This window comes from Sus scrofa, chromosome 18, assembly GCF_054392235.1.
Source record: "Sus scrofa isolate SSC_HxYL_T2T_F1_AM1 chromosome 18, Sscrofa_HxYL_maternal_Yorkshire_Landrace_v2.0, whole genome shotgun sequence".
Taxonomy (NCBI): domain Eukaryota; kingdom Metazoa; phylum Chordata; class Mammalia; order Artiodactyla; family Suidae; genus Sus; species Sus scrofa.
Window position 1 is genome coordinate 49741538 of NC_139400.1, and position 20403 is coordinate 49761940.

At 43.5% G+C, this 20403-nt stretch overlaps 1 protein-coding gene and 1 pseudogene across 7 annotated transcripts in view; one reads left to right on the forward strand and one right to left on the reverse strand.

Moving 5' to 3' along the window:
• Window positions 1-328: 328 nt before the first annotated feature.
• LOC100624587 (non-histone chromosomal protein HMG-14 pseudogene) lies at window positions 329-1418 on the reverse strand (annotated as a pseudogene).
• A 5083-nt stretch (window positions 1419-6501) lies between these two features.
• Window positions 6502-20403, forward strand: part of PDE1C (phosphodiesterase 1C) — a 609477-nt gene continuing 595575 nt past the window's right edge. For 5 of the 7 annotated variants that reach the window (XR_014834316.1, XM_021079206.2, XM_085005893.1 and 2 more), the window contains exon 1: window positions 14980-15743. Coding sequence is in view for 4 of the 7 variants with exons in the window: in XM_021079206.2 (XP_020934865.2) it covers window positions 15434-15743 (310 nt within the window). In the remaining 3 variants the exon portion in view is untranslated. Of the gene's footprint in view, window positions 6784-14979; window positions 15744-20403 lie in introns of those variants that run through there. The other 2 variants (XM_085005901.1, XM_085005902.1) reach the window with 2 other exon arrangements.

The following is a 20403-nucleotide window of genomic DNA, read 5'->3' on the forward strand; positions in this document are numbered from 1 at the left end:
GGTGTTGCCGTGAGCTGTAGTATAGGTCACAGATGCGGCTTGGATCTGGCATTGGTATGGCTGTGGTGTAGGCTGGCAGCTGTAGCTCCGAGTTGACCCCTGGCCTAGGAACTTCCACATGCCAGATTTGGCCTGGGAACTGCCATATGCCTCAGCTATGACCCTACAAAGATGAAAAAAATACAGTTTTTTTTCTTTCATAACTGAGATTTTATTGGTTGTTTTGAGGATCAGTACACAGACATTTCAATTTATAAACAATTCTTAGCATACGTACTAAAAATCTAAAAAAAAATCATATAGTTGTGATTCTTTTCTCAACAGTTATTCCAGTGACTTTACAGCTTAAAATTTGGAGGCATATTTTCCTTAACAGGATATCAAGTACCAATATCTTCAAATGTTGATATGCTGTATATCATAAGTCCCACTAATTCACAATTCAATATCATATACACTACGTACTCAAATTTCAGTCTTTCACAGCACATTAACAAAATTACTAGGAAAACTGGACTACCACGACCAAAGGTGTTGCAGAGTGCACAAAATTCTGACAAGGAGACCCAAGGTCAAGGTTGGTCTGCTTTAGGAAACAGTTCTACCAAAAACAACATGGGAAGAGACGTAATTTCAAGTGTTCAAGACGTTAAATGCACAACTGATTCCAAATTGCCGTTTAGTACGCTTTGTATTATAGGATATAAAAGCTCCCCCATCTATGAATGTTAAGCTGATACACAAGACAATCAAAGCCTCCCACATTCAATATCCCACTATTTTCTGGTTATACCAAAAAATAAACAACCAGCAAATGATTTCACCGCTTAAAGAAAGAGCATTTACACTTAAAAAATTGGATAAGGTGGGATTCCCTCCTTCTTAAAAATGTTTCTAGAGCTACTAAAAAAGTTGCATCTACAAAATAGTTGATAAAACTGTTCCTCTGGATTGTACAAGGAGGGACGCAGGGACCACTGACAGGACTGGGCGTGTGGTGTTACTCAGACTTGGCTTCCTTCTCTCCTGCTTCATCAGAGGCTGGGCTCTCCTCGCTCTTGGTTTCTCCGTTTTCTGCAGGCGGATCGTCTTTCATCTCTTGCTTGGTCCCTTCGGTCTGTTTTCCCTTCGCTCCCCTTTTTCCTTTTGTTTGTGCTTTTTTGTCTGAAGCTTTATCCTTTCCTGCCGCCTTTTTTGGCTTCGTTTCCACTTTTGCAGGAGCCGGTGTAGCTGACAACCTCGCCGCCGATCTCCTCTTGGGCTCCTTCTTCGCCGCCCGCTTGGCGGAGCTGACCTTCGTCTTGGGCATCGCGGCGGCGGGGCAGGTGCCTGCGGTCCGCGGTGCGCCCAGAGCCTTCGCGAAGCTGGGCTGCCTGGCTGCTGCCGCTCCTCCCGCCGCCGGAGCTGCTGGGACCCGCTAAAAAATATATTGTTTAAAAACAAACAAACAAGAAGGAGACCGACTTTGTTTGGTTTGGGTGGCAGTTCTGCTGTGACTGTGAAGTAGGCTGGTGGCCACAGCTCTGATTCCACGCCTAGCCTAGGAATTTCCATGTGCCTCAGGTGTGGCCCTAAAAAGACAAAAAACAAACAAACAAAAAAACAAAACAAAACTGCTAAATTTGTTTGTTTGTTTGGGAGGCAATTCCCAGCCTCTGGTGAGGAATCAGAATTGGCTCAAGCTAATCATGGGATTTCATTTCTCTTTGCTAGTGGTTTAGGGAACTGGGTATATGACCTGGTTCTGGTCAGTGAGCTGTAGGAAGTGACATTTGTCTGATGATTTCTGGGGCTATTTCTTCCCTAATCAAAGAGAAGTCTATTTTAGGAGAAGGCCCTTTCCCACCAGTTCTCTTCCTTTCTACTTGTGTGGTTATTGCGTGAAGAGGCGATGTTTGGAGCTTTGACAGCCAACCTGTGATCCTGAGAAGGCCAACACAGGTGCAGAAAAGCTGAACAAACTTGGAACCACCTATCTCCGGATATTTTGTTAGGTGAGATAAACAAATACATTTGTCCTTACCTGCCCTGTAGCACAGGGAACTCGACCCAATATTCTGTGATAATTTGAAAAAGAATGGATGTGCGTATATGTATAACTGAATCACTCTGTTGTGCAGCAGAAATTATCACAGCATTGCAAATGAACTATAGTATAACTTTAAAAAATGAAAAAAACATGTGGCCAGGCAAGCCGCTGTTGGCCAGGTTTTCCTGTTACGTGCAGCTGATATAGAACCCAAGTTTTTTTCCTGACTTGTTCGCGGGGTAGATGAAGTTGGATGCTTCACTGACCTCACCTTGTGTGCAGAGTTGTACTTTCCAAGGTGCATCCCTCGAAGCAGCTGCAGAACTGAGGTAGTGCTCTGGGGTCATGCAGGGTTTGCTCTGGTTGCTAGGCAGCACTCCAGGGTCTAGTCCCCATAGAGCCTGCTCTCTCTCTCTCTCTCCTTCCTTTGCCCTTGTCTACACTCCCTCTCTCCCTCCTTCCTCCAAGAACTACCTTTGCTGGCTGGGGAAACAGCGCCCAGCTTGAACCCTAGAAGCAGCTCATGTTCCAATTGGACTTGGGTGTGTTCCACTTTGGCGTGTTCCTTTCAACCTAGACAAGGCTCCCGGAGCTCCCCAGAGCTCATGGGTATAGAGGCAGTGCTCCAGCTGCAGCCAGCTTGGTCATCTCTGAGGCTTGCTCTGTGGTTGTGTGACCTGCTTCTTCCTTTCTTTCTTCCACTTCATGCCCCACACTGTAAACTCTAGTACAAGTCCTGCTATAGCACTTACTAAAAGGGCAAGTCATTTTCCCTTTCTATAACACAGTTTCTATGTTATTGGATAATTATATATATATATATATATATATATATATATTTTTTTTTTTTTTTTGTCCTTTTTAGGGCTGCACCCAAGGCATATGGAGGTTCCCAGGCTAGGGGTCTCATTGGAGCTACAGCTGCCAGCCTATGCTAGAGCCACAGCAACGCGGGATCCAAGCCTTGTCTGTGACCTACACCGCAGGTCATAGCAATGCCAGATCTTAACCCCCTGAGCGAGGTCAGGGATTGAACCCGAAACCTCATGGTTCCTAGTCGGATTCGTTAACCACTGAGCCGCGACGGGAACTCCTGGATAATTATATTTGAATTTAATTGTTACTGTGGGGAGTGGAGGAAATGGAAATGGCCTGGTCTCAGTTGGGCATTGCTGCTTCTCCTGCTCTGACTTACTGTTCTGGTCCGGCTGGGCACCTCTTGGCTGCTGGCACCCAGCCCCCTCTTCGTACAGCAGAACTGGTGACTCGTCCTTTGGTCGTCAGGCAGTGGTTTCATAGTCTGTTGTGACCCTAGTTCCATTCTGAATAAATAATCCTTTAGACAAACTGGCAAAAAAAGTTCTTCAAGAGTTTTCTGGTGGCTCAGCAGGTTAAGGATCTGGCATTGTCACTGCTGTGGCGCTCACCACTGCTGTGGTGCAGGTTGGATCTCTGGCCTGGGAACTTGCACTTGCTGTGGGTGTGGTAAAAAAAAAAATCTTCGAGCATTAAAAAATAGACAAAAAAAGTAAATGTACACAGATCTAAAACAATTCTGTCATTTTCAAAATGCTGGGGATTTGATAAATGGTGGGAGTTTGACATAGCACAGTGGTTAAGAACATGCGTGGGTCTGAGTCAGAAAGACCTAGGTTTGAACCTGCATAAACTTGGACTGGTAGCTTAACCTTCCTGGACCTGTTTCCTTGTCCATAACATAGGATTAATCCTAGCTTGACCTCTCTGTGTTATATATAGTTTGGGCATGACTATATAGTGACACTATACTAACAAGGGCTGATATTTACCATGGCTGGCATTTTATATAGAAAGTTCAATGGCAAATTTCTTATTATCTTCCCTCATTTCACAGATGAAGTATGTGAAAAATAGATGAGAAAACCTCCCGACATCACCCGGCTACTAATTGTGGAGTTGGGCATTGAATCTAGGATATTACCAGAAGCCCTGCTCTAAAGAATCTGTTTAAGTGCTGCTTTTAATATATCCACTGGCATATAGAAAATGCTTAAGAAAGGCTATTATTAATTATTAAGCACATTGTCTCAAGAATCATTAGATAAGTTTATTTAAAATTCCTAAAAATGCTCCAAAAATGGTAAAGTAAGATTAATGCAAGTTAACAGATGCAAAGACACTGCAGAGTGTTAAAAATCAGTGTTAGTTCGTAACATAACTTGTAATCATATAGATTATTTTATTATCTGTCTGTCTATTTTTATGGCTGCACCTGAGGAATATGGAAGTTCCCGGGCTAGAGGTTGAACTGGAGCTGCTTCTGGCCTACACCACAGCCATAGCAACACTGCATCTGAGCCGCATAAGACCTGTGCCGCAGCTGTGGCAATGCCGGATCCTTAACTCACTGAGTGAGGCCAGGGATTGAACCCACATCCTCATGGATACTAGTCAGGTTTTTAACCCACTGAGCCACAATGGGAACCTCATATAGATAATTTTAGAAGAGCCCCAATGTCCTGTGATCAGATATGACCTGCCAGCTTGTCCTTGTGTGTATCAGCTTGTTATAGCCTGTCGATCACCGTTTTTGCCTTCCTGCTGGGCCCCATTCATGTCCTTGATGGAGACTCCTGGACAGGCCCTGGGGACTGAGCTTCTCTGCCTGGTTTTTCTCTCTTCCAGGGCTGGGCACTGGGCCTGCCCCACACTGGCCACATGTAATGTCCCTCCTAATTTTGTTCCACTTCTGAGCTTCTGATATAATGTGCATATGCACAAATCTTAGTTTGAGATTTTGAGAGGCAGTCTGGAATAAGTGATTTTATTATGTGTAATTGTTAACTACTTCCCAGGCATTAGCTCATTTGATTTTCACAATGAGACAGGTACTATTCTTAATTCTAATCTTTTTTTTTTTTTTTTTTTTGCCTTTTCTATGGCCACTCCCGCAGCGTATGGAGATTCCCAGGCTAGGGGTCTAAATGGAGCAGGATCCGAGCCGCCTCTGCAACCTACACCACAGCTTACAGCAATGCCAGATCCTTAACCCCTGAGCAAGACCAGGGATCAAAACCACAACCTCATGGTTCCTAGTCGGATTTGTTAACCACTGAGCCACAATGGGAACTCCCTTAATTCTAATCTTATTACAGATGTTAAAACTCTTTATTGAAATAGAAAAATCTAGCCAGAGTCGCAGGTTTGATTCTAGCTTGTGCATGTGGTAGAAAAGGAAAGTGCCATCAATCTTTCGCTTGCTTAAAGAAAATTTGCAAATATGTTTACTTTCTAGAAAACAGATATTAATTTAAATATCATTATAAGGGCAACGCATTATTAAAAAAGATCAGATTTTAAGAGGTGAGAGTAAAATTACAGACTTTAAGAGGTGAAAATTTACTTTCACCATCTGGGTGATTTAGAAGACTTCTTTGTTAGAAAAACCATCTGCAAAAGCAATTTGGTAACAGAGAGTCCTGGATGCTTTTCTGTAGATGCAGGAGAGACATATCTCCTGGAGATTGTTCTCATCTGCAGGTGGGAAGACATTTCTTTTTCACCACCAAGCCTGGCATTTTTCACTAGTTAGTACTTACAGAAACAAAGTCTGGCCTGAGAAACTCAGAACCAATAAGGACGAAAGGAAATCAGTTGAACAGGATTATTAACAAAAAGCATATGGGCAATGTGCTGAAAAATTTCATTCCCCCCTCCCCTCATCTAGCTCTATTTTTCTTTTTTTTTTTTTTGACCTTTTACTTATTAAAACATTTGTAAAGTGTTTAATTTTATTTTGTTTTATTATTTATTTACTTTTTTTTTTTTTTTATAAAGAGAGTCCTAGGCTAGGGGTTTAATTGGAGCTGTAGTGCTGGCCTATGCCAGAGTCATGCAGGATCCCCAACCCACTGAGGGAGGCCAGGGATCAAACCTGCGTCCCCATGGATGCTAGTCAAATTTGCTTCCGCTGAGCTACGACGGGGAACTCCTATTTATTTTACTTTTTATTTTATTTTATTTTTTATTTTTGCGACTTTGCTTTTGGCCTGTTGCCTCTCAGCAGGCGGCAAGAGTCAGGGCCCAGGCTGGGGCTGCCCAGCTCAGCCAGCAGATCTATACAGTGTGTGCAGGGGTGCCCTTCACACCTCCAGGGAAATAGGCTTTTGGGAATGTCTTCAAGTCAAGGACAAGGGTAGGCCCTGGTCCTGGGGGATTTGGGTGGGGCGGGGTCACGCCGCAGGGCTGGTGGGTTCCCTCTGGCAGGCATCGGCAGCAGTCAGAGGTCGAGAGACCAAGTGGGGGACAGGGGTCGGTTTCTGCAAGGGGGTCTCACCCCCAGGATCAGCACTCTCCATTGGAAGATATTGGCTTTCTTGCCGCCCAGCGAGGCGGAGTTGAGTCGGAGACGAGATGAATTGTCGTGAGTGGACCGGACGCTGGTCACGTGGCTGCCGTGATGCCCGTACACCAGGATAGGCGCCTTGGCGCCTGCGCACCGGCGCTGGAAGACGTGCACGTCGCAGAAGTCGGTGGCCACCGCCACCGTGCTCTTTGCAGGAGCAGCGCAGGGAGTTGATGTCGAGTCCATAGGAGCCATCTGGCCACACGCCCTAGACAATGGAAGCCAGCATGCAGGTGTAGATGGCCCACTCCTGGTCTCGGCTTTCATAGCACTTCTTCAGCAGCTTCCAGCTTCCAGCCAGGTCCCACTAAAGGATGTCATAGCGCCCGGAATTGGATGTAAAGAAGCGCCCATCTTGGGACCAGTCAAGGTGAGTGATGTAGCTGCACACAGCAGACAAAGCGACTGGACTCGGCAACATCACTGGAACCTCCACTCTTCTTTTTCCTGCTCTGTGCCCCAGGATGTAGATGAAATACAGGAGACGCAGTTAAAGTTGAATTTGATTTTTACCAAACAAGCACTTTTAAATTTTATTATTATTATTTAGGCCGCCCCTGCAGCACGTGGAAGTTCTTGGGCCATGGATTGAATCCTCCACACAGCAACCGCCAGAGTTGCTGCAGTGACAATGCTGGATCCTTAGCCCACTGTGCCACAAGGGAACTCCAACAAACACCTTTTTAGTATATATTATGCAGTATTTGGGACATATTTATATTAGAAAGTTATTTGTCGTTTATTTGAAATTTAAATTTATCTGGGCTCCTGTATTTTTATTAAACTGGCGGCCCTATGTTGGGAGGTCGTCCTGTGTTTGCTGCATCAGTAGGCTTTTGTCCTCTGGCTTCCATTTGGGTTTGATCAGCGGGAGGCTCTGGTGGGAGGGGGCCGAAAGAGGAGGAAGTGGAGTGTATTCTTCTCAGGCACACTGCAGATTGACTATGTCACCTAGACCACAGCTCTGGGGTTGGGTAGCTCCTTCCTCTTACTCTTTCAGGCCTTGGATTCGTACCACTCCCCTGCCCTTGCTGATCATGGCATACTTTGCTATCCCTTCTTGGTTTTTCTGTATTTTGTGCACACCTTTATAGATGAGACTCTTTATTCAACTTTTGTCAAACTATCCAGTTGGTGGGTGCCACCTGCTTCTTGTTGTACCCTAACTGATAAAAAAATGTCATGTTTCACAGCTAAGGAAGACAGTGTTATTATCTCTATGTTGCAGGTGAAAGCAGTCAGGGTCAGAGAAAGGTTAAGTACTTGCACAAAGTTTCAATGGTGTAAATGGTGAGAACTAGGTAGAAACCCAAATCTGTCTATTCCCAGATTGCTCCTGTGTTGTGCTTTCTTAATGAGTTTGAGGAAACTTGAGGATAGACATGCAGGACAGGTTGCATGAGCTTTACTGCTCATGCTTTTACACCGGCATGCAGAGGCAGAGACAGAGTTCCTGGTGTGTATTTGGTGGTTCTATAAATGTCTGTGAGATTGAAGTGAATTTTACTCTTTTGCATTTCAGAGACTAATATACAAACAGACCGCATATGAAAATATACCTCTAACTTTCAATCGGTAGCAACCCGTCCAGAAAGCCAAACAACTTCTGTAGCAGTTGGCCCCAAATGGTCAAGACTTGATTGATAACTGACAGCTTCCTTAATTTTTGCCCCTACTTCCAACTTCAGACCAACTGGAGAAAGCAAAATATGCACCCTACCTAATTACTTTCTTTCTTTTTTTTTTTTTTTAATGATTTTTATTTTTTCATTATAGTTTTTCTTTTTTTAAAAAAATGTCTAATCACTTTCTAGTTAGCCCACCTGCAGCTTCCCATGCCAATAGCCTTCCGTCAGGGCACACTGAAGTCTTCCCTATTTTTTACTATAAAGTTTTTCCACTCCTCTGCCTGAGATTTGCGTCTCTGCCAAAAAGTAAAGTGATGGTGTCTGACTCCTTTGCTAGAGCGAGCTCTGAAAATAATAGCCTTTGGAGTAACTGCTTTGTTTAAAGAATTGAAATAGGAAGATTTGAATTATTTAATTAAATGCAGCAAACATTTGGTGCAAGTATGCCTAGTATATGCCAGGTGTTAGGCCATTCTCTGTTTCCTACTTAAAAAGAAAATGGTTGTTGTGACAATATTTACTTTAATACTTTTTTTAAAATTTAAAAATTTTTTTTGGTCTTTTTTGCCTTTGCTAGGGCCGTTCCCACGGCATATGGAGGTTCCCAGTCTAGGGGTCCAGTCGGAGCTGTAGCCACCCGTCTACGCCAGAGCCACAGCTACACAGGATCCGAGCCGCGTCTGCGACCTACACCATAGCTCAGGGCAACGCCGGATCCTTAACCCACTGAGCAAGGCCGGGGATCAAACCCGCAACCTCGTTGTTCCTAGTCGGATTCATTAACCACTGCTCCACGATGGGAACTCCCAGTTTAATACTTTTTAAAATTAAAATTTAATATTTTAATTAATAAATTTTACTATTTAATTTTATTACAATAACATTTGTATTTTTATATTTTATTGAGACATTCACACTGAGCTGTTATTTATTAAATTGTTTTATAGTAAGATTTATCCTAATAAAATTATATGGGTAAGTACAAACCCCAAGTTGCTTGAAATCTTACCTACTTCTGGGTCTACAATAGAGGTCTCAACGCTAAATTTGTTTATTTATTTATTTATTTATTTTTTAAATTTTTTGTCTTTTGTTGTTGTTGTTGTTGCTATTTCTTGGGCCGCTCCCGCGGCATATGGAGGTTCCCAGGCTAGGGGTTGAATCGGAGCTGTAGCCACCGGCCTACGCCAGAGCCACAGCAACGCGGGATCCGAGCCGCGTCTGCAACCTACACCACAGCTCACGGCAACGCCAGATTGTTAACCCACTGAGCAAGGGCAGGGACCGAACCCGCAACCTCATGGTTCCTAGTCGGATTCGTTAACCACTGCGCCACGACGGGAACTCCTCAATGCTAAATTTGTAAAAGAAACTAAATCCTAGAGATGATCATGGCCACTTTGTCTCAGAACATTTTTTTTATAGTGATTTCTATTTTTTACATTTTAGCCGATTTGCAGTGTTCTGTCCATTTTCTGCTGCACAGCAAGGTGACCCAGTCACACATACATGTATACATTGTTTTTTCTCATATTATCATGCTCCGTCACAAGTGACCAGACATAGTTTCCAGTGCTCTGCAGCAGGATCCCATTGCTTATCCATTCCAAAGGCTATAATTTGCATCTATTAACCCCAAATTCCCAGTCCCTCCTACTCCCTCTCCCTCCCTCTCGGCAACCACAAGTCTAGAACATTTTTTTTTATAAAGGGTCAGATAGTGAATATTTTGGCTCTGTGGGCCATTCAGTCACTGTCAGAGTAACTCAGATCTATAGAGTCGCAGAGCAAAAGCAACAATAGATAGTATGAGTGTTGGTCTGTTCCAGTACTAAAATTTTAATTATGAATCCCCAAAATTGAATTTCGTATACTTGTCAGCTGTCATGAACTATTCTTCTTTTTATTTTTTCCCAACAATTTAGAACATATAAAGACAGTCTCAGCTCACAGGCTGTATGAAAACAAACAACAGAGCAGATTTGGCTTGGAGGCCATTGTTTGCCTCATAACGTATAAATACATTGCATATCTTAATATGTAACAGCTGGGAATACAGAAGATATTAAGATTAGTCTTTGCTTTTCCTATGCATTTCTGCAATGATTTTATATGTCCTTGTATATGGTATATAGTATAAGGTATATGTCTTTTTATCTTGGCGAGGACAGTTTCCTATACCCACACATCCTACATACAAATTTCATGTAAAAATGAAAGAATATTTTTACAAACATACGTTTTATGTTATCTATAATTAAAAAATAGCATCATAATGTTTTCTCTATCTTTGGCTTCCTTTAGAATTTTATTTCCTGTTTCTGTTTTAGACTCTGGCTCAGAACTGGGTGGGAGGGGACAAAATAGAACAATCAGCCAAGTCCATGCAGATGTCCTTTAAAGTCAGAGGGAATTACAGACATTAGGTTTCCTTTTCTAGCTTTATTTCCGACTACAGGGTAACAGCAATTGAGAGCAATTGAAGCACTCTTGCTAATAGCCTTTAGATTTCAATCATGGGATCTTTGGCAGAAATTCAACCACAGTAAAACCCACGGGGCCTTGCTGGGAAGTCAGTGGCATACCTCCCTCTCTCTCCCTCCTCTGTCTTTGACAGACACCCTAAATCTATCCCTGCACTCTTCCCTGCTCTGCCTTCGCATGGCTTCAGATTCCTGCTAATTAAACGCGGTGTGGCAGGCAGCCACGACCAATCAAATGCAGGCGCACTAAAAGAAACTAATTTGTCATGTGTGCAGTATTTCTGTCTCAGTCTTCATCTAATAAAGCTCCATTGTTGACATTTATCCCGTGAAGAATAGCTGAAGAAGCTGCTAAGGGAGATTCATGTGACTTTCAGATTTGGTCTTTTTACTTAGACCATGAACTCTCATGGGTTTTCTTTTTTTCTTTTTTTTTTTTTCCCATTCTTCTTGCAAGTGGCTCAGTTTAATTTAACACCGCTGAGGCAAAACATGAAGTTACATAGCATAGAAATATATTAAAAAGTTCTTTATTTAGGCTCAAAGGTCTGAACCAAATGGAGAAAGTAGCTTCCACAAAACGAGTCCCAGGTTTTAGCAGATGACCTTCTCAGAACACACGGATGAAGTCCAGGGTCTCCTGGATTATAGGAAGGAGTAGTTCCTAAGTATTTTATCCTGATTAGACCGCACTTGGATCATGGTCCTAGGTCTTGGAATTCAGCTTGAAGAAAAACATTGAACAACAAGTGGAGAGTATTAAATAGAGCACGCTGGAGGGGGACGAAGGGTCTGAGCAGCCTGTCATAAAGGGATGAGCTGACGAAGTGAACATTTGGCTTGAAAAAGAGAAGGTTGGTGGGAGCACAATAGCTGTCTTCATTAACTTACAATTTTGTCACCTAGAAGGAGGCACAAGTTGATTCTCTATTGGTCTGGGGAATTTTGTTTGTTTCTTCCTTTAAATTATTGGATTGGAGTTCCCGTCATGGCGAAGTGGTTAATGAATCCAACTAGGAACCATGAGGTTTCGGGTTCCATCCCTGGCCTTGCTCAGTGGGTTAAGGATCCAGCGTTGCCATGAGCTGTGGTGTAGGTTGCAGACGCGGCTCAGATCCCACATTGCTGTGGTCCTGGTGTAGGCCAGTGGTTACGGCTCCGATTGGACCCCTAGCCTGGGAACCTCCATATGCCGCGGGAGTGGCCCCAGAAAAGGCAAAAAGACCAAAAAAATAAAATAAAATAAAATAAAATAAAATAAAATAAAATAAATTATTGGACTTAGGAGTTTCCTGGTGGCCTAGCAGGTTAAAGATCCTGTGTTGTTACTGCTGTGATGCAGGTCTGATGCCTGGCCTGAGAACTTCCACATGCCATGGGCAGGGCTAAAGAAACTGGATTAAAAAATAGCGGTTAAATACACACAGCATAAAATTTACCATCTTAATCATTTATAAGTGTACGATTCAGTGGTGTTATATGTATTCATTTTTTTGTGCAACCAATCTCCAGAACTTTTTTTAACCTTGCAAAACTGAAATTGTTCCCGCTAAACAATGCCCCATCTTTCCTTCCCTCACCTCCTGGCAACTACCATTCTACTTCCTGTTTCTATCAGTTTGACTACTCTCGTTATCTCATAAAAGTGAAATTATACAGTATTTGCCTTTTGTGACTGACTTGTTTCATTAGCATAATGTCCTCAAGATTCATCTATATGATAGCATGTGACAGAATTTCCTTCTTTTTAAAGACTGAATAATATTCTTCCGTCTGCGTTTGACATATTTTCTTTGTCCAATCATCTGTTAATGTACCTTCGGGTTGCTTCTGCCTTTTGGTTATTGAGAATAATGCTGCTAGGAACATGGATGTACAAATATCTCTTTAAGGTACTTTCAGTTCTTTTGGGTACATATTCAGAAGTTGTATAGCTGCATCACATAATAATTCTATGTTTAATTTTTTGAGGAATTGTCATACTCTTTTCTGGAACAGCTGTGTCATTTTATGTCCCTATCCACAGTGTGCAGGGTTCTAATTTTTCCACATCCTTGTCAATACATGGATGTATTTTAAAATACAGTATTTTATTTTTTTGCTTTTTAGGGCCTTACCTGCTGCGCATGGAGGTTCCTAGGCTAGGGGTTGAATCGAAGCTGCAGCTGTAGGCCTGCACCACAGCCACAGCAATGTGGGATCTGAGCTGAGTCTGTGACCTACACCACAACTCACAGCAAAACCGGATCCTTAACCCAATGAGCAAGACCAGGGATCGAACCCGAAACCTCATGGATACTAGTTGGATTCCTTTTCACTGCACTGTAACGGGAACTCCTTTTTTTTTTTTTTTTTTTTTGATATCGCCCATCCTAATGGATGTGAGGTGACTATGGTGAGGAGCATTTCTTAACCTATAGGGAACCCATGCTCTTTCTGAAAGCAAAGAAAAATCTCAAGCCCTTTAAAAATGTTATTTGAAATTTCAAAAGAAATTGAATATCTTGCCCCCAAGCAAACCTCAGAAATGGTAAACTTACTTTGCTTTCCTGATCACACAGATCCTAAAACTTCAGCAGGGAGACCTTCTTCCTCCCCACAATAAACTTTTCCACTAGAATATCTAGAGCAGGGGTTGGCAAGTGATAGTTCACAGGTCAAGTCTAGCCTGCTGCCTGCTTTTGTTCAGTCCTAAGCTAAAAAAGAGTTTTACATTCTTTTAAATGGTTGGGAAAAAAACTAAGAGAAGAACAATATTTTGTGGCACGTGAAAATTTTATGAAATTCAGACGTTAGTGTTGAATTCAGTTCTCAGGAGGGGCCGTGTGCTGGCTCAGGCTGAGTTGGGCCAAAGTTTGGAGGCCTGGAGGAAGGAAGAAAGCTTCATCATGGTTTGGTTAATAAGCATTTTGTACAATTGATCACTGAGGAGGAAACAGTTCAACTAATCATTGATGAGGCCAAGAATGAGAATTTGTGGCCCAGTGTCTATCTAGCCTTGTCATAGGTAAGCAGAGATACAGCCTTGATTGTTATCCCGATTGTTTGGGGAAGGTTTGTTTGTTTGTTTTTTGTTATAAGCTGCTTTCTAGGACACAAAAGGGATTTCTCTGCCTGCGCTGTTTTCCAGGAGAACCCAGGGCTCAGATAATAGTCAACATTGTCAGTGATCAACTATTCAGGATCCAAAGTCCCTCAGCTGGTGACATTCTTGAAGGATGTTGATGGGTGACTGGATCTTTCCATTGGCCCTCAGTGCACACTCTGCTGAGCACCCACTGGTGCTCCTGCCCTTGATGGAAGAGGTCAGAGGTCTGAAGGGGAAAAGCAGGGCATGAGAAGGAGCTCACCTACAGCTGGCACGTTCTCTAATGGCTTCTCTTACCAAGCTCTAGCTGACAATACTTGGCCTGTTTTTTTTTTTTTGTTGTTGTTGTTTGTTTTTTAAAGAAATGAAAGTAGGAAAAGAAGACAGGGAAGATTATTTTTGTTTTCTAGGCTCATTTCTTCCCACTGACAGGAGAACTGGGAGAATCTGATTATCAACCAAACTCTTAGTCAACAACAAAACTCTTAGTTGAGCTGAGCCTCCCTCCTGGAGGAGGGTGTGTGTGTGTGTGTCCTGGGGAAAGGCTTGGGTCAGCCAGTGTGGCAGGGGGACTCTGAGGGCTTAGGGTAGCATCTCCTTTCCATCCTGTTCAGCAGTATTATGTTTATGTAGTTTCCCAGCAGGTACAGTCAGGTGGAGTCTGTCGCTCCTAAGTAGGTCAGAACACCTCCTTTCTCACCTCCTTCCATTCCATGCCCACCTTTCCATTATTGCTAACAATGCCTAGGTCAGGTGTGCAGGAAAATCAAGACATGGTACATAGGAATAGGAAACGTCTGTCCAGGGAGCTCCCTTTCTAAAAGGTCCTTTGCTCAGAGTGAGTATTTCCACTTGTCCATCAGGTGAGCAAGGGAAAAATGAAAAGTGCTTAAATATTATAAAGTTTAAACACTTTTCAATCCCAGGCTGTTCTCCCTGCTTCTAGACTCACATTAGGCATCACCACCTTCTCACTAGAGTAGAGAAGGGATGGGGCCCACAGGGCTATGAATACGGTCCCTGGCTGCTCTGGCTTCCCTTCATGCTCCTGGCTCCAGGGCTGGCTGGCACCTGTCTCCCTGCTTTCCTGAGGAGAACTAGCAGTGTTTTCTCTCCTTGCACCTTACCTGCTGTCTCTGGCCTCAACTGCCTCAACTCCTCCCTCAACAGGAAGCGTGGGAAGTGGAGGCACCCAGGGTGTGGATCAAGGGAAGAGGCAGGCTGGGGAAGGGTATTGCCAAGCCTTCCTTAGGGACAGCCAGGATCCAGGCAGGCCTCCCTGAGAAAGCACAGCCTGAAGAGTGGTGATGTAGGCCCTAGGAATAGGGAGAGGAAAACAAATGTAGGCTCCTCCTCCACCTCCTCCTGGAAACTCTCCATCCTCCCTGAAGATGGAGATGTGTAGGATGGACCGGGAAGGACGCGGCAGCCCTTTGGCCCCAGGGGAACCAAGTGCAGAAAGTAGAGCCCAAAGTGTCCCTCGCTGAATGCCACGCCCCTTCCTCCCCCCATCCTCCAGGCAAGTCTCCAGACAGCCTCTGCACACCGACCCCTCCAGGTGTCTCATCCACCCTGACACCCTGACTGTCAGACAGGCGCGGACACCGCCGGGTTCTCCTCGGTCTCCCCGGGGTGGGCACGCAGCCCTCCCTGTAGCTTCCTCCTCTACGGAGGAGCGGCTACAGCCGCGTCAGAGGCGGATCAGAGGTTGGGGGCGCTCCGGTGGCGCAAGGAGAGAGTAAACCTTTGGCAGCCAAGGGGTGTGGGTCCCACCGGGAGCTGTGGCCGCTCACCTGGGCCCAGCCGACCGGGTCCTCTGAGATGGGCTCCGTCTCTTCGGCGCTGTCGCGGTCCCGCAGCACCGTGGCGCAGTTGGGCTCGTCGCCGCCGCCGCAGCCCGAGGCGCCACCGGCTGCTCCCGCAGCTCGCAAGGACCTATTCGCGCTCCCCAAGACCCAGAGGCTTGGACCAGGGCGTGGAGAGGCCGCCGCCCCGCCCGAAGCCTGGGAGGATCGTCGGGTAGCTCAGAGCCCGGCAGGGCGCGCTGCGTTAGGGAGTCCGGAGCTGTCCCCGGTGCTGAAGCTTGCGGGGAGTATGTCCCAGCCCCACTGGTCCGGAAGCCCCAGCGCCGGTAAGTCTCCTCTTTCGTAAGGATCGCGGGGAGCTGCTCCGTGGAGACTTCTGGGGCTCCTCTTTGCCTTCACGGGGAGAAATGAAGGCTCTGTCTGCTAATAGGATTGCGCTTTTCTTGTCCTCTTGCCCACAACTTGCCCATAATCTCTTGCCCATAAAACTTGTTCATTAGCTTTCAGAAGTTAAGACTCATTTCTGACTCATTTTAGTAAAGAGTTATTTCAGAAGGATCATCTTTCACAAGGGTTTAAACCGTAATTGGCAAGGCACTTTACACAGTAAGAACCCCTTTCCCAGTTTTGTACTGGTGTCGTTGGCACCACGGGGAGATGTCTTCCTGTTTTGGAAAGATGAGGAAAAAGGAGGTGCCCCTTTCTCCCAGGGGAGTTGGAAAAAGGCAGGAGATGCCTGCTTGTCCAAGACTTTATCCATGTGCGAAGAAAGAAACCAGTGTTTGAGCTAGTCTCTGCTGAAGGGATTTGGGGTGTGTGGTCGGAGGAAGACATTTTAAGGGTAGACAGTAGGGGAGAAGTGAAAAGAGCACAGAAGATTTAGAGTCAGTGGTGGATTTGAGTTTCCATCTGCTGCTTTCATTGTGATCTTGGGCAGGATACTCTCCTTGTCCCTCAGTTTTAACATCTCTGCCACAGGGATGATGACAATATATTTCTCACTGGTAACTGGAAAATCTAACCAGACACAGTGCATGCAGAAGTACTTTGAAACTGTCAAGTGCTGTGCAAATATTGAGTATTATGCCTGAACCAGATCTCTAAAACTCTTCAGTTGAAACTGAAGGGAATTGTGAAACTTCACTTTTTAATTTGAGATATTTAAAGGCTTCATTTCATAGGGTAGATCCTGTTTTGTGTAAGTGCAAGGAAAAATCCTTACTTGGTACATGTAATTAAAAAAAATCTCACTAGGAAAGATACTAAATACATCTAGCTGGCCTTTTGATCTCACATAAATCCCCACTTCATCCCAAGTAAGGTTGTGATGCTCATAACTATTGTCTGTTGAGTTTTCAAGAAGGATTCAGTAGATTCAGTGGGCAATATTAGTTCTCCTAAAGAGAAAAAGCTGAGATTAGTGAAGAGGGGAATTGGCTCACACACTGACTCATGAGAAGGAAGGATACATATAACCGTATTCCCTTGAGAATTTTCTTTTAAAGTAGTGTGAGTTTATTACCTTTTATTTGTTCTTGTTTCACTCAAACAGCCTTTTAAAACAAAAATTAAAGATAGAGGCACATTGTTCTTGCAAGGAGCGATTTATCATTATAAAATGTGTTCATTTTTTCTATTCATAGGACATGTCTTTGTAGTATTAATGGAAAGAGAACCAGATTTGGAGTCAGGATGCCTGGGTCTGCTAAGTTCTGCCTCTCAGGGCAGGAGATCCATATTTCTTAAGCCTGTACTATTGGCTTTTTGTTTGTTTGCTTTCTTTTTTTTTTTTTTTTTAGGGCTGCACCTGCAGCATATGGAAGTTCCCAGGCTAGGGGTTGAATTGGAGCTGCAGCTGCTGGACTACACCACAGCCACAGCAACTGGGGAACCGAGCCGTGTCTGCAACCTACACCACAGCTCAGGGCAATGCCGGACCCTTAACCCACTGAGTGAGGCCAGGGATCAAATCCATATACTCATGGATACTAGTCAGGTTCATAACCTGCTGAGCCACAATGGGAACTTCCCATCTGCTTTTTAAAAATGAGTACAAACTGAGGAGTGCCATCTCCTATACCACGAAACAAAGGAAATTATGGAGATAAAAATGGTTTGTAAACTATACATAGGGTACAAATGTAAGATGTTATTAAAGTATCTGGAGGCTTGATATTTTCTAATGTGTAGGAAGCAAATTTTGTTTTTATGTAATCTTATAGTTCATCATAGTTATATTAGATGAAACATGGACTTCATTTGTGAAACTTGTCAATATTAAGTTGTGTGTATATCAGTTGAATTACAAACATATGTATCTATGGAAGAATATCACCCTATTTTTTTCTCATGCTTTTAATGATGTGGACAGAAGATTTGTATACTGCAGTTAATTCACACATTTATAAGTCCTGGAAATTAATTTCTAGGAATTTTCTTGAACTAATTTCTCTTCTGAGTTTGATGAATATACCTTGGAAATACTATTAACTTTAACTTTTTGATTGTGTGATGATTCTTTTTCCATTCCTTCCATTTTATGTCACAAAGAATATTTCAAATTAAAAATAACATTCTGAGCTTTATATCACCTAGGATACTTACACAAAGTCATTCAGTTTCTAGATTTTGTTCTTTAAAAAAGAGAATAGTATTTGAGCTTAAATCTTTGAAATGTGTGGGTTTAGATAGCTGGAATTACAGATGAGGCTCAGTTATTATCATCTTTAAAAATGAGGTGAGTTGTCTTCATCTGGGAATCTGGGCGGCCTTTCGTTGAATTAGGTTGGATTTCTCCAGATACTGCATTAGAACAGCCCAGAACTTGTGAATCCAGGAGTGAAGTAGCTATGCTGCAAACTAAAACTTGTTCTTTGCAAACTAAAATGAATGTATACATATGTGCTATGTGCCAGATTTTATTTCATGAGATGGTGGGATAGATCCTTTAATTATCATTTTATAGGTGAAGATATTAAAGCACAAAGGAGAAAGAAAGAAACTGGTCAACTAGTAAATGACAGCCAGGAGTTCCCGTCGTGGCACAGTGGTTAACGAATCCGACTAGGAACCATGAAGTTGTGGGTTTGATCCCTGGCCTTGCTTAGTGGGTTAAGGATCCGGCATTGCCGTGAGCTGTGGTGTAGGTTGCAGGCGCGGCTCTGATCCTGAGTTGCTGTGTCTCTTGTGTAGGCCAGCAGCTACAGCTCCGATTGAACCCCTAGCCTGGGAACCTCCATATGCCATGGGAGTGGCCCAAGAAATGGCAAAAAGACAATATATATATATATATATATATACATATATATATATATATAAAGTATATGACAGCCAGAATTTAAGCCCAGGTAGTCTAGTTCTGGAACTACATTCTTTTTTTTTTTTGGTTACGCCCATGGCAGGTGGAAGTTCCTGGGCCAGGGATCAAACTTGCACCACAGCAGCAATGTGAGCTGCTGCAGTGACAATGCCACATCCTTAACCCACTGCACCATGAGGAAACTTCTTGGAACTCTATTCTTCTCTACTTTTCTATACTACTTGTCTTAAGTGCTGTGGATTTATTTCCCATTTTTTAGTTCTTTAGTTTACTGGTATTTAGTAATATCCTTTGTTTATTTATTTATTTATTTATTTTTGTCCTTTTATGGCTGCACCTGCGGCATGGGGAGGTTCCCAGGCTAGGGGTCTAATCAGAGCTGTAGTCGTCGGCATACGCCACAGCCACAGCAATGCCCGATCCAAGCTGTGTCTGTGACCTACACCACAACTCACGGCAACGCCAAATCCTTAACCCACTGAGCAAGGACAGGGATCGAACCTGCAACCTCATGGTTCCTAGTTGGATTCCTAGTTAGATTCGTTTCCGATGAGCCACCATGGGAACTCCTTTGAAAGCTTTGGCTTGTCTAAGCTGTGGTCAGGGGAACCAAGGGAAAGGGCATTGGCCCTATTTCTCATCTACATGAGCGTCTCTGAGATTCATCTTCGTAAGGACAATGATGGTTTCCTACGCCTGTCTCATCGGACTGAGAGACAGTATGTTGGGAAGAGATGGTATCAAAATCCAGGTGGGCACCTGGCATAGTATATTAAGCACGAGTGTTTTGTATGTGTGTTTGTTTGGTTTTTAGAGCTTTAGGGCCCCACTCACTGGTAGAAAAGGAAGGAGCAGGTTGATTTATTTTCAATGAAGAGGTATCTCAGAGTAAACAAACACCCAAATAAAACAAACAGAAAATCTTCCACAGTTATCTATTGTGTAATAATCTATAGTAGATTATTTGAGGCTCACAGCTTTTGTTAGAAATTCCTCTAGATGGGGAGACTTGATATTACTGGTTAGGGTGATTTTTGCTTAATAATGTGTGCATTAAAATTATTGTGGCTCTTTCAGTTTTCAATTATTATCTCTCCTTTTCTTTCTTTCTTTCGTCCTGGTGTTTTCACATTTGGAAAAGGTGTATCCTGTAATAGCTGGATTCAAAGTGCAACCAATATTTGTCAAATGGTCATCTTGGAACATTGACTTGCTGAATTTCAGTGCCCCTTGGTTTCCATATAAGGCTTCTGTGACTCCTGCTAAAATTACCACTGTTGGGTGGAAAACTTTTTCTCCTATTCAAAGTCTTGGGGGGCTGCAAATTAACTGACTCTGGCTTAATGGGAGAAAAGATAACATATTAATAGTCACCTGAGGGAGTACTTAGTAATGAGTAACTAACTTGTCGAATAGCTATAGGTAAAGATTTGTTTACCATTTGAACAAAAAAGGAGGGGCTGTTTAGGGCCAATGGTATGGAAGGTTCTCTTGGGCCTTTTGATGCTAATGAATGGTTGAATTTTTGCACTTCCCAGCCCTAAGGGTCCATCTTTTCCTAATTTGGAAACTCCTTCAGAGGAGGAGGGCGGTCAGGGTCCAGGGCAGCTGTATTTTCAGGAGGCTCTGCTTGAGTTTAGATAATATTTCTTGCTCATCACGTTTTC